The sequence below is a fragment of the Mytilus galloprovincialis genome, chromosome 4 (genome assembly GCF_965363235.1).
Source record: "Mytilus galloprovincialis chromosome 4, xbMytGall1.hap1.1, whole genome shotgun sequence".
Classification (NCBI taxonomy): domain Eukaryota; kingdom Metazoa; phylum Mollusca; class Bivalvia; order Mytilida; family Mytilidae; genus Mytilus; species Mytilus galloprovincialis.
In genome coordinates this window covers 104,366,958-104,383,741 of record NC_134841.1, presented here as the reverse complement: position 1 = coordinate 104,383,741, position 16,784 = coordinate 104,366,958, and the positions used below count along the sequence as shown (strand labels likewise).

Here is a 16,784-nt window from a genome sequence, read left to right as displayed (position 1 = left end):
TCTGACGTCATACAACAATAGGCGTTGTCTAGACGTCGATAACGTCGGATCAAAACAAATTGTCAATGCGTAGGAAAAAGATATAGTCCCTTACATTTTCTACATTAATTTCATAAAAAAAGCCATTTGCCAATGTAATAAAAAGAATAACTAATCGCCGTATTTGAATATCAAAAATAAGACAACTTGTGACCGAACGCCGCTATGGATTAATTAAACTCGTGCTGCGCACTCGTTTAATCCATGCGTCGTTTGGTCACGCGTTGTCTTATTTTTGATATTCAAATACGGCGATTAGTTATACTATAAATATTACTCACGTTATATTACAATTATGAAATATTTACTAATGTCAATTTATTTTTTAGAACCAAAGTACTATTTTGTGTCCTTTAAATGATATCTAAAATTGTTTGTTTCGCCTTTTATTAAAATAATTGCTATGCATATAAGCATAAATATATAGATTCCTACACTGCAACAAGTGTATTACGATATTTCTCCACTCTCGACAGTTAAATTTTATTATTTTTAAATGTTCCCAGTACTTAAAGAAACATAGATCATTTTATGTCCCCACCCCCACATGCTGGTTTGCCTCATTCTCTACTTCTTTCAGAAAAGTCTAAATAAACAACCTGTATCCAATCATATCTTATCTTATTCAAAAAGAATGATAAATAGTTCCATTTAAACAGATAAAATGGACAGTTCCATTCAATTTGTATTCATTTTATCAAAAATTTACAACAAATGCACAAATTCAAGATTTTTCATACTAATCTCCATTCCATGCTTTAGTATATGCCATATTGTGGTTAAAAAATTTCAGAGCTTGTTATAAAATCTACTATTCTGTCTTCAGATGATGAAAACAAAGATATTAGACACTTTAAGAGGCCAAGTCAGTAAGCACTTAGCTTCATAAGGAATGTGATTTTTTTTAATTCACATAAAAACTATGCTAAATCATAGGAAATATAACCTAAAAAACATTTTTTACCATATTTGTGCAAATATCGTACTTAAACTGTTTCCATAGTAACGAAGCTCATATAGCATGCTATATAGTCTATAATTTTGGGAAAATCATCAAAAATATGGCATTTTAGCATGTCAAAACAACAAAGAAACTGTAGATAATATTTATTTTCAATAATTCCCATAAGGATATGATCAATTATAACAAATAACAATATGTCAGTTGTAACTTTATATATTATTTTGTAGTTGCTATGGTAACTTGAAGAAAACATGTGTTTTCGGTTAAAAATCAAGAAAAATGCGTTACAATTGTTCAAGTCCCCTGCTTAAAAACGCAACAGAGCTGACTTTTCTAAATCACATTTTCTTGAAGCAAATTAGCTGTACTATCAACTTATCGAATAAAATTTGGTAGCCCATGATCTAAAAGAAAAAAAAATTTAACAAAAAATTTCCATTTTTGGGGTAATTTCACAAATTGATCAGGAAATATTTGGATACAATGTGATGACCTACAATATTTTTTTTGTCATTTTAGTAAACATTTTAAATGGAAAACATAACAGGGTCAAAGAACAATATGATAACAGTCATTTTCACAAGTAAACAAAGCCCATAGCAACCGGATTTACACCATAGCAACATTAAAAACTACCTTTGAACCAGACCTATGTTGCTTAAATTTTAATTTCTGGTCATGTTCAAATGTTTTATCATGTATCTAGAAAGTATTTACAAGCAACATTGAATTACAACAATACTATAAAAAAAAATATGACCCAACAGCCCTTTTAGCCATAACAAATATTCCATTTCAACATAATTGGTGTTCAGTAAAAGAAGTTTTTTAGTAAAAAATCACATTTTTTTTTACATAGCAAGGTATGATAATTGTTTTAAAAAAAAATATATACATGCAATGTCAGAAGATAACATCTGCACTGAAAGCAGCAAAAATGAAATACTAAGCAACATTTAAATTACCTTAACAACAGGGTAAAGTGTTTGCTAAAATTTTCAATCTTTTAATGTCACTTTGGAATTGCACCATTTTTTTTTATAATATTATTAAACAAGGTGTTCACATTTAATCCTGTATTCCATTAACAGTAAACACAATCAATAACAACCTGCACATCTTTCTTCAACACGGTTAGCTGTGAAAGTCCATACTTTATCAATCATTGTCAGCACAGAAGGTACACATTATCTCAATTAACATTTTTGATATTCACAAAACCATGCTAAAATTTACAAACACGAGATTGTACACTTTCTTTTAAAAATCAAGACAAAATAAGCCATGGCATGTGTTCATTGCACAAAAATATATTTGTTTTACCAAAACCAGCTTGATCACACATCAAATTACATAAATACCTTAAAATTGCATCATCAGATGATACTATATAATAGCATCAGTTTTACATCAATTGGGACTTAATGTTGTTTCTGCTTAGTTCATTCACAATTTATGTAAATGGTTTTGATCTTCATATATTTAGTAAACTCATGTCTATTGTTGAAGGCTGTATTATTCAGTTTTTGTATTCATAATAATAGTGGGAGTGAATTAGCTTTGTATTTTAAATATATTTAAGGGCAGGTAATTTTTTTACAGATAGTTGATCAGGTTTTTGGTCAATTCATCATCTACTAATTATTCAACTGAATATTTTCTAAAATTGCAATTTTAACCTCAGTGATAATTACATCAGATATTTGTTAGATATCTTTCCATGAAGAAGTGAAATAATGCTATATAGGTCTATTGTTGGTTAAATATATATATATAAGGGTATGATTTTTTTAATATTCAAAATACATGTATAGGAAAAGGCTGTGGTACTGGATATTTTGATGTCAGATCTAGAGCTTTTCACAAAAAAGATGAAAGTTTCAAATCAGATATTTGCTACTTGATGTTAAACTTACATCAAACAAACTAAAGTATTATTTTTTAAGCATTTATAGAGAAGATTTTTATTAATTTAAACTACATGTATCAATCAGATCAGAGGTATTGGAAAAAGACCAAAAATGTTAAATGTTTACTGTACAGTATTTGCTAATACAGTTAGCTGAGACATCTCAGTTCTTGATTCTTCTGCTATCATATCACAATCGTCATAAACAGTATTTGATGCTTGTCTTTTTTTTAGTGAAAGTCTGCTAAAAAAACTAGCAATTTGAGAAGGAGAAAGAAAGTGTTCAAGTTGAAATTTCCGGATGCCCTTACTGTTCTTTACATGTCTCATCTCTTTTGCCACATCATCTGGGTCACACTTATATCCAGTAGATTCACCAAACTGAAATTTCTCTGTCATGTATTCTATTTGCTCTTTTGAAAATCTCTTTACCTCTCGCTTATTCTTTAATGCCCATCCTTTCTTTAATGTAGATTCTGCTTGTATTGCATGTGTTGTACCAGAATGAAGTACTTTTTCAGCAGAACTTTTGCTTTCCATTAAAGAAGCATGTGTTATTTGTGTACGCTCCTTTATATTCAAATTATTCTTAGGGAAGGTATGTTTACCTCTGTCGAGGTGGTTACATAATTGTCCATATTTCAAAAATGTTGCAATGCAACCGTCTTCAGGACATGTAAATACATTACTACAAATGTTGTCTTCTTCTTCGAGCTCTTCATTTCTAGTTACAGGTACTGGAATGCTTGTATTCAAGGATGATTGAGCAATGATTCTCCATATCACAGTACTTTCACATTTTTTAACAAGAGATGGAATTTCATTTAAAGATTTGGAAGAGAAAACTTTGCCAATGCCAATTTCGAATTGCTTCCAAGCTGTAATTTCATTGTTTGAAAAGAAAAAATTGTACATAAAACTTATATTTTCAATCTTGGATGTTTTTAAACTTTTGATGGGACTAGGTGGCAATGCAACAACTACTTTAACATTTTTCATTGTTTTTTCTACAGCTGACTTGAATTCTATAGCTGTTATTACATTATTGCCTTCATTTACATATCTTCTTATGCATGCTTTGACATGGGCAGCCTTTCTGTCACAAATTGACTTTCCACCTTGTGGATCAGAAAAGTCCATCCTATTTACTTTTATATTGTACGGATTGTCATTCAGAGCAGTGACTGACAATATGCCATATGATGAATGGTAACATCCAGCATTGTCCGATCTTAAATACAGAGTGTCAACGTTGTTGTTAGTGGAATTGACATGGTGTAGTAGGTCTTTCAATATAGCATTGGAAGTGACAGCATCTTGCGTAGCAGTATCAAAGATGTGCAGAACTGTCAAACTGTTTTTTCCTTCTTTTTCTTGGAATGTTATGACACTGACATGCCAGGAAAGACCACGTTTGGCAAACAAATTAGACTGAGATTCTCTGAAAAATAAATTTACTTTGAAAAACAAAAAAATAGCACAAACACAGGTGTTCAAGTAAAATATGTATGTTAAGGTGCCTTTAACAATTTAAAAAAAAAATTGTGCTAGCATAATTTATAGGTGGGGTTGAGCACACACAAAACTGTAAAACACATGTCCTGTCATATGTTTTTGTGCCTGTCCAAGAATGAGAACCTGTAATCCAGTGAACTAAGATTGGGTTGCTGTCTGCTATTTTTTCTCTTTTATTATGTGTACATGTTAGTTTTCTCTGTTGCATTGTTTTGCATATTGTCATACCAGCCCTTTTCTAGCTTACAATACATTATAGATTATGTCCATTGTTGAAGGCTGTAACCTGTATCTGTAAGCATCTTTGTCCTTTTGATCTAATTTGGATAGTATTTAATCACATCTCCTTATTTTTAAACAGAATGTGTGAAAAGTATTGATGTTCAAATGCAGAAACTAAAAATATAGACATACACAAAGGCTAGTCATTTTCTATCTAGACAGAACACTATAAAATCTTTATGACCAACTCACATTTTTTGGTCAGATTGTAGATTGTATAATGAAACTATGTATGCATCTATAACTTGTTGGACTGATTATCTAAATATTGATGTAATTGTTACATAAAATATGGCAATTATAGTTGTAGAAGAAATGTGAAAATATAGTCTATATCATGTGGCTAAAAAAGTAATTGCAAACAGGAAGTAGTTATATGGCAGTTCCACATTTACAACTCTTCATTGTCAAGTTGCAGACCAAATATGAATTCATTTAAAATACATTTAATTTAATAAAACACACATATATATATATAAAACATGTATATACCTATACTGTAATGGAAGAAATTTCATTGCCCAGTCTCTTTCAATTAAAGCTTCATTTGGTTGCAATGTGTCTAAAACTTTCCCCCTTGCCCTGTCTTGGTTGACAGATCTCACAATGTGTTTCTTCCACTCTATAATTGTTTTAATACCCTGTAATTAAATAAATAAAAATGTGTTGAAGTCTCAAAATAGCCAGGTTGCAAAATATATGACTTATCAATGTAGAATGTTTACTATGTAACTGCAATTACATCAAATATAAAAAAGAAGATGTGGTATGATTGCTCATGAGACAACAACTAACCACGAAAGATCAAAATGACACAAACATTAACAACTATAGGTCACGGTACGGCCTTCAACAATGAGCAAAGCCCATACCGCATAGTCAGCTATAAGTTTTACAATTTACTGAAAAGTTACCTCTCAAATCTGGACAAATAAGAAAAAAAACCTCAAACAATTCCTTAATATCAGGCAAACAATTTCATCATAAGTGCAGTCTTCCTTTTAAGTTTAAGGGATCTAGGTAGAAAACTCTAGTAGTTGGCTACACAAAATTTGTACTCTCTTTCACAAATTTTGCTGAACAAAGTTCCAAACTCTTAATGAATGAAAAATCATTTAATGCTGCTATTCGGGATTGTGATTATGATTTAAATTGTGTACATGATATGGGCATGTGCAAAAGTCTTTAGTAGTTGGGGCTAAATAATTTTGAACATTTATCATTTTTTTTTGCTACATTTTTAAATGTATCCTAGTGCATGTAGTGTGTAGACACTGTCCAATATAAAAAAACAAAACAAATAGTGCCCTATATAATGTTGAATAAATACCTGTACAATAATGTATTTTGTGTCATCTTGTTGTTCTTGGTTTGTATATGTTATGCTATCTGCAGCATCCTCTATCAATTTCAAAGTTGTGGTCAGAGCTTCACAGTCATTACAAGAAAGATGATGGGTATGTGTACATTTACTACAGAAACTGTTTTCTTCAGATGACAGGCCAAATCTGCCACAATGATCAGGAACTTCTGAGTCCAAACTAACATGTAACTGAAAAACAAAAAATATACTGTAAGCTATACCTTTAAAGATAGTAAAGCAGTACGAGACTGAAAGTTTAAAAAAAGCCTCACTTTTGAAGGACGTACAGTGACATACACATGATACAGATGTAATTGTTTGTGTCAGTCTTCACTTGAGGAGAGTTGTCTCATTGGTAATCCTACCACATCTTCATTTTTTATATTTCGTATACACAAATACAACAATTTCTTATATTTTGGTATGCACAAAGAAATATGATAAAAATATCAACCAGATTCTCAAATTATTTACTAAATAATTACTGACAAATCATTAATTAGCTGAGTGTCATATAATTTGTTTTTATTGAAACACACATGTACCTGGCAGTCCTTTATTTATTGTAAAAGTTTGACTGCATTTAAAAATAAGTTACAATTATGACATATATACAACATTTGAACGAGATCCATCAAGAAATGAAGGTTATTAATACAAAAACCTATCTGGTCAAAACAAAATGGTTGAAGACAAGTGGTCTGACAGACAGGTCAAAATTATGTTGATGATGATCACTATTTGTAATTCACCAATCTTTTACCCTTTTCTGAAACAATAGTGTAACATTACAAATAGAAAGGGTTCATAATATAGAAATACCTTGTAGTGCAGTTTTAAATACTGCTTCCCTTCCATGAGCTGCTTGCTGATCTTTTCTGCCCATTCTTGTCCTTTACCTCCTTTTCCTAATGTCATTACCACACTTTTCAGGTTATCGAAAGCCTGGCTACCATCAGCAGCAAAATTGTCTAAACCTTTCATGGACTTTCTCACATTAGGCTCAATGGCTTCAAGCAGTCTCATGTAAGTCCTTTCAGATAGAATATCAGCGTTCTGGGTTTCTTCACAATACTTTAAATACAGTGTTACTGTTCTTGTACGTACACTATTTAGAATAATCTTAGGAACTTTGAGTGTAATACCAGATGAGATTTTATAAGTGCATTCTCCAAATGGTGAATCAGTCATTATAGCTGGTGAAAGTATGAACTCTAAAAAGTTTTCTATCTGTTGAATAGTAGCCTTTTCTCTAAATTGTTTTTTCTGTAAAACTGGCTTGCCAACACCAACAACCTCAGCATGTTTACGAGCAGATGAAAATTTATATCTTGATAAATCTGGAATATAGTCTTTGAGTTGATTGTAACTGTAATCTTGTACTAGAAGAGAGAGAATTTGTCTCTGTGTTCCCCAACTTGACATACTGCTATATGCTTTTGAAAATGACTCAAGAGTCTGATCTTTGTATGCATTAGATTCATATAGAACCTCCTCAAATAGTGATTCCTGTTGTGGAACCAATATACCAAGTACACTGTGCATTATTCTTTTTGCTTTCCTGACATAATCATTTTTTGTCCTCTCAGATGCAAGATCAAAGTCAACAGTTAACGTTTTTTTCACAGGACTTATATCTACTGTTTCCAGAAAAGAATTCAGTGACATTTTCCTTTTTCTTGATGGACTTTCCTGTGAATCTTGCCACTCTGAATATTGAGATGACTGTGAATACACAGATTCTGATATGCAGTCGTCCATGCTGTCCATGCTAAGGCAGTCTGTTTGCAAATTTTCCTGAAACATAGATGTAAATTATTTAATTTCCAATTTCAAACGTATCAAATTCAAAAACAATTTAAGTCAATATATCTGATAGAATTGAATATTAAAAAACCCATACTCAGTGCCTTGCAAACCACTTTGATAATTGCATGTCCCATTAAAGATTAATCAAAAAGTTTTGAAGCAGAAAATGTTATCACAACATACAATTTGCTTAAAATATGTGGTTTTGTTTCAAATATATATGATAAACATGATTTAATGGTTTCTTAGTTGAATAAACACTAGAAAACATTGAAAACGAAAATTTTCATTTCATATGGTTGAAGAGTAAGTAAATCAATATCAAAATATACATGTATAAAATTTGCATACCCTACAATTATAAGTACCCATTATGAATTTAAATATACAGTACTATCATTACAGTCTGAACCAATGAGCATATTGTGTAATAAATGAAAAGACAAATGTCATTAATTATTGAAATTGAATTTTTAAAAAGTCAATCAATTAAGAGTTATCTCCCTTGACTATAAATAAATTAGAGATTTTTTTTGGCATGCCTTTTATTTGAAGCCTAGTTATAAATATGATTGTAATCATTAATTTGATTTCATCTGTTATAAAAATAGAGCCTCTAAAGAGCCTGCGTCACTCAAATAATTCTATGTGCATAATTAGTAATAGACTCTCTCTTACAAACATTGCAACTAGAATAGAATTAATGACATCCATCTTTTATAGTTAGAAATAATAAACAGAGGACAACAAAGAAAAACAAGTACGGATAATGAAGGCCATAGACTAAATAAGCTTACTTGGCCTGTGGGTCAGGTGAGCGAAAAAAGTTATCGAATTATATAACCATGAACAATTTTTCAATAGCAATTTGTTACCAGCAAGACACAAGTCTAATATTTCAACTATTGCTGCTTTCTGTATAAATCTCAATCATTTAGGAGACAACCAGGTGTATACAGTTGCAAGCAGTCTACCATCAAATGGTTTATTATAAATAATTATATAGACTACCAAAATGTGATTGAATATGATGACTATTACCTCATCAATCTGTAAAAATGCAGCTTTCTTTGCACCCTGTACTGTCTGTTTGCATTGTGTGACTTCACCATAACCATCAATTTGTGAAATCTGTAAAAGAAAAATACCTTTACAACTATTTTATCATTTTTATTAGTCCCTACTGATGAAGAGTAGGCGACTTTAGGTTTGTCTGTCTATTTGTCTGACAAGTTTTTAACAATTTTTTTCTTCATGCTTGAAGATAATGATTTGATAATTGGTATATATTTGTTAATCATGAGATCAAGTTTGAAATTTTGTTCCGGTCTGATGATTTTGTACAGAGTTAAGTTCCTTTAACTTAGAAAATTTACTAAAATAATGAGTGTTCTGCCTTTTTTTTTTACCCGGTATGGGACTTTCTATTGCCATGCAATAGTCACAGCAATAGTCACATAATGCATGTTACCATATAATATGGTTATCATCAGTTTTACAGGACATAATGTGTGTACCATGTGGAATATAGACATAGAGTAACCTCTTTGGTTTTATGATTACAGGACTACAGAATGTATATATTATACTATTGTTCTTAAAACAATTGTATAAAAGACTTGCCTCTTCTTTTGTTTCTTCCATTATAAATTCAGCATTTGTAGACTCAGAAGCTTCAACATTGCAATTACTATTCATGCTACTTGAAGGCTGAAAAAAGATAACAGAGTGAAAAAGATGAACACACACACATATCTCATCTTTACAACTTTAAACTGACCATTATTACTTATAGCTGACTAAACGTATAGGTTTTCTCCTTTTTATTACAAACTTGGTAAATGGTCTAATTTGGTAGGTCATATTCATGAAAAGGGAAGGGTATGGAAGTTACAATATAAGTTGCATATCTAATATCATCTGTGATACGGTTATTGAACTTTGGTGGATAGTTGTCTCATTGGCAAACATACTGCATATTTTTATTTTCATTATGCCATATGTCTATGTAGGTGACATAGAAGGATAATAGAGAAACCAAAGAAGGTCATTGACTGAAATGTCTTACAAAATGGTTTAATTATTATAATAATTGTAAATACTAGTATATAATAAGGGGTGGATAGATGAATCATTGTCCATTTAATGTTCAAAGTCCATGGGAAAATATTACATGCATATCTAGACGAGAAGATGTTAGTGGATATTATTATGAATCCTGCTCTGAACTAAATCAACAAATGAAATTCAAATCTTAAGTAAATATAAATTTCAATACTTTAATAAATATTAGCTATCAGCTGAATTATAAATTACAGCTATTTTCCTAATACAAGTAGAGCAAAACTTTGGTTAGCTCGCTTGCTTTGTTTGTATATTGTACAATCATATTAGAATATGATATTTACAGGTTAAACTTTGCCTATAAATTTATTGTTATAAGATGTCAATCTTGTCTACAAATCTTGTATAAACAATTATACAAACAAAGCAAGCAAGCCAACCAAAGTTTTACTTTGCAAGCATTAGTAAATCAGCTGTAAAGGTTTTATCTTAAGCCCTATTGCAATAATGAGTTAAATGAACCTGTCAGTATAGAAAGTTTAATGTGCTTCAGTCAGTATCCCATTGTGTCAAACAATTGAAACATGTTCCATTATCACACGTATCTAGTAGGAAATTATATGAAGGAGCAGACGTACAAATCTAATATAGGTGGCATAGTTACCAATGCAACCTGAATATCAATCTATAACTCCAGATAAACAGATCTATGTTGCTTCCAATAATCAAAAGTAGGCCAATATTTTTTGGGTGATAATTCTACTTAAAAAGCAATAATGACTTAACAGGAACTGATTTAAAGCAAAAGAGCACAGAACGTTAAATTATTTTTTTTGATAGGAATAGAACATACTGGTAAGAAAATTTTCATATCCTTGTTTTGACTTACATTTGGTTCAACTCTGTTTTCCTTGTCTGCCATTCTTTGAACAAGTTCTTTTCTGCATCTTGAACACACCCCTGTAAAATTGAAATTGAAAATTTAATTGTAGCAAGAAAGCATATTTCAAGACATTCATTTTCATTTTAAAAATAAGAATGATCATATGGCTGATTCACTTCTCCCGACTCCTTGGGCTAATTTGCTTATAAATGATAGTACAAAACGGGTGGTTCATTTTTTTTATATGCATGTCCCAAGTTAGGTACATCGTTAGTAGTTTTTGCATGTTGATTCTTTTATGTTCTTAAAAATTTTTCCTGTGGAGATTTTTTTTTGTACAACTTTTATAGACTTGGGATGATGTCTGACATATTGTTGAAATGTGTAATTTGGTGAAGATTGTATGTTTACCTCTAGTCTAGATGTATGTGTTTACATTTGTTATTGGGGGTCTGTCTAATTTAGCTGGGGTAGCTTATTGTATTCAGTGACACAATTTCAGATAACCAAATGTATGTCTGTATCAGGATCAAAATGACATGTACATCAGATTTTTTGTTCAAAGAGTCACATGCAGACTACCAAGTTATTGGTACTAGCTCACATGAACATTTGATTCATATATATGAGCTGGCAATTGGAACAGCAACAAAATACATGTAAGCATGCACAAACCTGATCCAATTCCAAGTAGGACATGATGATATTTCTTGAGAAAAATAGACTGCTCCTTTGTGATAGTGCCTTTCAAGTTGCTCTTACTGTTTGTACATTTCCATCCTATGGAACATAGTGTACTTGGTCTCCAACCAACACCAAGAGCAAACCTTTAAAAATTGAAAAATTAAAAGGTAATAACTTACTAGAACAATAAATTCTATGTAAAAATCACAACAAAAACAGCCATGATATCGAGTCAGAAAAAATCTTGTTATAACTTCAGTACAGATTGTTCATTTGAGGGTGGATTGACTTTTTTTCTTCTAAAAACAACTTATTTTTTAGAATCAAATAAATACAATGATCTAGTTACCCTAATCTTTAAAGCACACCTCAATTTTTTTTTCTCATATACATGGGGTCATTGCACAAATCCTATCAGGAATGTGGTAATTGACATTTTCAGCAGTTACAACTTTAGAAAATTAATCATAATTTGGATAGACAAGGGCTCAAGTTCTGGAAAGTTATTCTTATTCTTAGAATAAAAGTAGCCTAGGTACCTGTGTTTCGGGCATATAGTTAGCGTATCATCATCTTCCTCAAAAAGACCAGCTCTTATCTTCAATAATGAACTTTCACTGTCAATACTCCTACGACTTATTGAATATTTGTAAAGATGCGAGTCCACTGAATCTTTACAACATGTTAGGGGAAGAATTCGACTTGGCCAGTTCTTTTTATATTCAATTAAGCCACACTGCTGTACTGTTGAATTAACAAAACTGCAAACAAATTGTGACTCGCCTGTAAATACAAATACATGTATGAATATCATAATGTGAATGTATTTAAGAGAAGTTTCTAGTTAACAATGGTTAATAATAATTTGTTTTACACCTTTTAGCAAAGTTTTATGCAGACTTTACTATATTATAATACAGTATTGTCAAATGATTGTGTTTTGCTCATTGTTGAAGACAATATCAAGTGACTTTCATTTGATTAATTATACTCTATGTTATTTGTACAAGCTGGTCTTATTGGCAATTATAATCACATTTATAATTGCTACCTAGATCATATAGATGAAACAATTGAAGATTGTTTTCCCTTCATGATTAGAATAGGTAACTTATCAACTAGTTTGAACTCATATAAGCAACACGACTGCTGCAAATGTGGACCAGGATCTGCTTACCCTTCTGGAGCACCTAGTTTCACATCAAAATTTAGTGGGGTTTGTGTTGCTCAGTCTTTAGTTTTCTATGTTGCTTTTTATGTACTTATGTTTGTCTTTTTCTTTTTTAGCCATGGTTTATTTTCAGCTTATGAGTTTGAATTTCCCTTTTGTATCTTTTTCCTCTTGATCTATTGAATAATAATAATATTTGTATTTTAAACAGTAAGCTATGGACAAATTAGATAATTTGCATAAAAATAGAATGGCATGAACTATATACTTTCAATAACAATGAAATTAGGGCATTTTTGGTAATGCATGTTTCATTATCATGATTATAATACATTATTCTGATTGGCTAACTGCACACCACATGTTATTCCTCAAGCAATTGCATTACACAATAAAGCATATATCAGTCATAATAACACAAGGTCCCACAATGAATTAAATAAAAAAAAATGATATGACTTGTGGTTTCTTTATCCTAGCTTAATAAAGTAATTATAAGAATTGCATGCTTCTTTTTGTAACTTATAGGGTTGTAAAAGCTTTGACTGTGCCCAAATTTTTGGAATGAAGAGCTTACACACTTCATACAAAATGTACTTCGGTCAACACTTTTACACCCTAATGAAGTTACAAAAAGAAGCATTCAATTCTTAAATAAATTTAAATATTTCACACTATAATGATCATGTGTACTGTACTAAAAGTCAACATGCACAACTTGGGGTTAAATTTACCTTTAACTAATAATCTTCAACCTGATATGGAACAGAGCATCTAACATATGTACAGGCTTACAAATTAACAGACATACATACAGACCAGAAAACATAATCACCATCATAGGCACAGTGTAAAAAAATAACCATTGTTTAAACATGTATGTGAACCTCTAGTCCAAATAGTTATGACGTCTGGCAAGGCTTTTTAAAAAAATTTCTGGGAGTAGGAAGGCGTCCCAGAAAAAAAAATAGCCTTGCCAGACGTCATCATTATTTGGACAAGTCAACCTCTAAATGTTTTTTGCCTAATTGAGTTATTGGGTTGATGTCCTCCTTGACCTGGCTTTTTTCTATTATTTACATTATAGACCAAAAAGTTATAACAAGCATGAAGTCTTTAGTCTCAGCATGTGTCCATATTATATTATAAACATATGTGCATGCAAAAAATGATAAACCTGGTTGTTATTTTTAAGCCCTTTTATTTCATCATGTTCATAGGTATAGGAAGATATGGTGTGAGTGCCAATGAGACCACTCTCCATCAACAATTTGAAAAAGTAATCCATTATAGGTCAATGTAAAGTAAACCATTATAGGTCATAGACATGATAAAAAAAATATTTCGTTAAATAAATAGGGTGGGCATCTTTAAATAAGGGAGCTACCATTTGATTTTTATGGGGGGGCTAGGATGAAATTTGAAAAAAATAGGCAGGAAAGGAGTTTTGAGTAAAAAAAAAGGCAGGATGAGCAACTTGGTAAAAAAAAAAAGGCAGGATGACAATTTGTGTAAAAAAAAGTCAGGATAAACTAGTAAAAAAAAAAGGCAGGACCGAATAGAGTAAAAAATAAAAAGGCAGGACAGAGATTACAACTAAAAAAAAAAGCAGGACAAAAATTTTCATCCTAGCCCCCCCATGAAAATCAAATGGTAGCTCCCTAACATATATATTAAAAGAAAAAGTTTGAGCCAGGATTCCTATGAAAAATCTCATTATTGTGCTCTTTCCAATAAAATATTGAATTGAATTGAATTATGAATGATAAATTTACAAAATAAAATATATTTGTTTGTTGTTTGAGATTTCAAAATCACCCCCCCCCCCCCAAAGTTTACTAACATCCATAATCTGACATATTATCTAAAACTTACCATTGGCAGATCAATAGGTGGGTCAGGGGTTTGGAACCCTCTTTTTTTTTATGACAACCAATGGTGAATGCATTTGAATGGGAGCATATAGTTTGACACCCCTTTTACTCTGGGTTGGGCCCCCCTTTTTTAAATGGTTGGATCCTCCCCTGTTTACACTGAAGGAACAGTTATCACCTTCATTATGACATCATGATTATATTCAGAGACAAAGTCAGTCATTAGTTTAGAACTATCTTTTGAGAAACTTTTTTATTACCAATACCATGTTATAGTATACATGTTATACAGAATTTTAATGTAAATATGAATTTTAAAGAAACTTACAGGCATTGTTTTCTGTCATGTTTAATAACGATTCCTCCTCCTGTTCCACATTATCATTGCTTCAGAGTGTGAAAAACAAAACCGTCTGCTTGTCTGCTTGTTGACAATGACAATCTTGTCAACTTCCTGTGCATTTAGTTTATCTCTAGGCGAAGAGTTCAATCAGGGGAGATAATCATCTTCAATACAAGCACTTTTAGTACTATGTTCTGAAGCAAATTTTGTCTTTTCTAGTTGCTGGCTACCAATTTTTATTTTTGAACTTATTAGTCCAAATTATTCATTTTGGAGTACATATCGAATATTTCCACAACTGTGTTGCGTTTTTGAGTTTTATCATTTCACAGAAGTCAAGAAAAATTCTGATTTCGAATCAAAAAGGACCATTTTATCTAACAAACAACAAATTAACACATATTTTTGGGCTATTAATCACTATGAACACTTGAAAATGTCACATACAATCAGCCTGAGCAATATTTTTTTTATTTGTGATCTATATCAAAATAAAACACAATACTGTAACAATTCACATTTTTCAACAAAATTGTTTATCCGTTACCATGGAAACAGTGGATATACAACTTCAGTAACATGTATATGAATTACCAATCATATATGCTACCATATATCAAAACATCAAAAGGAAATATTTTTTTTCACTTTCCGGTCATAATATGGACAATACTTGATAGTTACTGACACTGTCTCTTAAACATTAAATATGCAAAATACTCAGCTGTAAAGTTGCATTTGTTGCCTGTATTAATCAATGAAAAAGCTGAATTATGTCCCTTGGGAGTATTAATTTCCACCAAAAGTCCATCCAAACAGTAGGAAATGAAAAATTATTTATGTCTGATATAATAAAAGAAAGAAACTACAAAATGAAGCACTTTTGAAATATTTGCTGCATGAATTATCAAGAATGTGAACAATTCTTTACACAGGAGAGCATAAATTCTATGTAAATTTAGCCTCAAGTGGGCCTCTTTTTTTCTTAGATGAACAATTCTAACACTGAAAATGCTTCCAATGTGACCAAATATTGCCTAATTCCATAAACAGTACAAACTAAACCAGACAATTTCCCATTTTAATAGATTATGTTTACAGAAATACCCAAGTGATACATTTAGGGAATTACGCAGCAAAAAAGGCAAACATTTCAGAAAAAAAATATTTGTCGCGACTTGAATTCTGGTGTTTCCAATTGAAAAAATCATTGCGAAAGGTGAAATCAAATACAAAAGAAATATAATATGGTGCATTTTACACAATATAGTTAGTATTGACATCCTAGAATAAAGTTTTATATCATTACCAATCAATTTGACCTATCATGATGACTCAGCACTTTTCTCAACACAGTATTGTTCTCAGTGAAAAATTTCTATTCTTTGTGATAAAAATCAAATGTACTAATCAAAAGCTTCAAAATAGTATAAAAGAATTGAAGTCTTAGTGACTTTGATTTCCCTTGCTATCTTCAGTATAGGGAAAACGGTACTATTTATTCTGCCATAGTCGACAATATTAACATTTTCTAAATTTACAACTTTTTAAGATAAAAACCTGGATAAAACAGTTATATGTTGTGTTAGTACTTTATTATTGTGTTTTAAAAATTAAAGCCAAATAGTATCATGACCAACTTCCAACGGAGCTTGTTTATGTTATCCATGCCCACCGTCATTTTGCACCAAATTTATGAAATTTTGCAAGTCTTTTCAAATAATTCTCTAGAAAATATTTCAATAGGTTTCAAAATTTATGTTGTAAATATATACACTGCAGTTATTCATAGATAAATAAAAAATATATTGTACCCTTACATCCAATCACAGCGCTCCTAATTTGACTTCCTTCACCTCCCTTGGGTACACAAAAGGCCAACCT

General features: G+C 31.0%; 1 protein-coding gene across 2 annotated transcripts; it reads right to left on the bottom strand.

Annotated features, from left to right (window-relative positions):
- Positions 1 to 1,129: 1,129 nt before the first annotated feature.
- On the bottom strand, positions 1,130 to 15,585 carry LOC143073719 (uncharacterized). Of its 2 annotated transcripts, XM_076249486.1 has the most exons (10): positions 14,886 to 15,585; positions 12,052 to 12,295; positions 11,504 to 11,655; positions 10,835 to 10,905; positions 9,505 to 9,591; positions 8,923 to 9,012; positions 6,895 to 7,869; positions 6,040 to 6,261; positions 5,202 to 5,350; positions 1,130 to 4,353 (listed from the first exon to the last, which is right to left on the bottom strand). In XM_076249486.1, the coding sequence occupies exons 1-10, from the start codon at positions 14,902 to 14,904 to the stop codon at positions 3,036 to 3,038; spliced, it is 3,327 nt and encodes a 1,108-aa protein (XP_076105601.1). In that variant the 5' UTR covers positions 14,905 to 15,585; the 3' UTR covers positions 1,130 to 3,035. The 2 variants fall into 2 exon arrangements, with proteins under 2 accessions (XP_076105601.1, XP_076105602.1); XM_076249487.1 differs by lacking the exon at positions 12,052 to 12,295.
- Positions 15,586 to 16,784: the final 1,199 nt, after the last annotated feature.